The sequence below is a fragment of the Trypanosoma theileri genome (assembly GCF_002087225.1).
Source record: "Trypanosoma theileri isolate Edinburgh chromosome Unknown TM35_Tth_116_V1, whole genome shotgun sequence".
In the NCBI taxonomy this organism is placed as follows: domain Eukaryota; phylum Euglenozoa; class Kinetoplastea; order Trypanosomatida; family Trypanosomatidae; genus Trypanosoma; species Trypanosoma theileri.
Window position 1 is genome coordinate 21,446 of NW_021639958.1, and position 399 is coordinate 21,844.

Genomic DNA, 399 nt, shown 5'->3' on the forward strand with positions numbered 1-399 from the left:
CACCACCAGCATTACCGCCCCCAGAACCAGAACCAGAACCAGAACCAGCAGCCGGAGAAGCAGGCTGTCCTCTAGTTAGAGTCTGGTCCTGTGTGTTACTTGCACAACTATGACCAGATTCTTCACCGCAATTCTTTTCAGTCGTACGATCATTGGGAGGGCAATCTTTCTCATCAGAAGGGTTCTCACAATTACGAGAACCTTGAGTTTCATCACGGGCATGATTACACGTAGTGCCAGTAGTACCTTGAGGACAAGGACCACTACCATCAGCATCTTGTCCTTGTCGTGCTTCTTGACCAGAAGGAAGAGCATCTGCAGCCTTTGCAGTTTCACCAGTCCCCACCACAAACACGCAGTGAAGACTGAGAAGGAGAGCCACAAGATACAACAGAGGTC

General features: G+C 49.9%; 1 protein-coding gene across 1 annotated transcript; it reads right to left on the bottom strand.

The window, feature by feature from the left end:
- Window position 1: 1 nt before the first annotated feature.
- TM35_001161080 (uncharacterized protein) lies at window positions 2-391 on the bottom strand (the record flags this gene model as incomplete). The annotated part of the gene is made up of 1 exon (XM_029031769.1): window positions 2-391. A coding segment is annotated over one exon (390 nt), but the record flags the coding sequence as incomplete, so codon positions are not given.
- Between the last annotated feature and the right edge of the window lie 8 nt (window positions 392-399).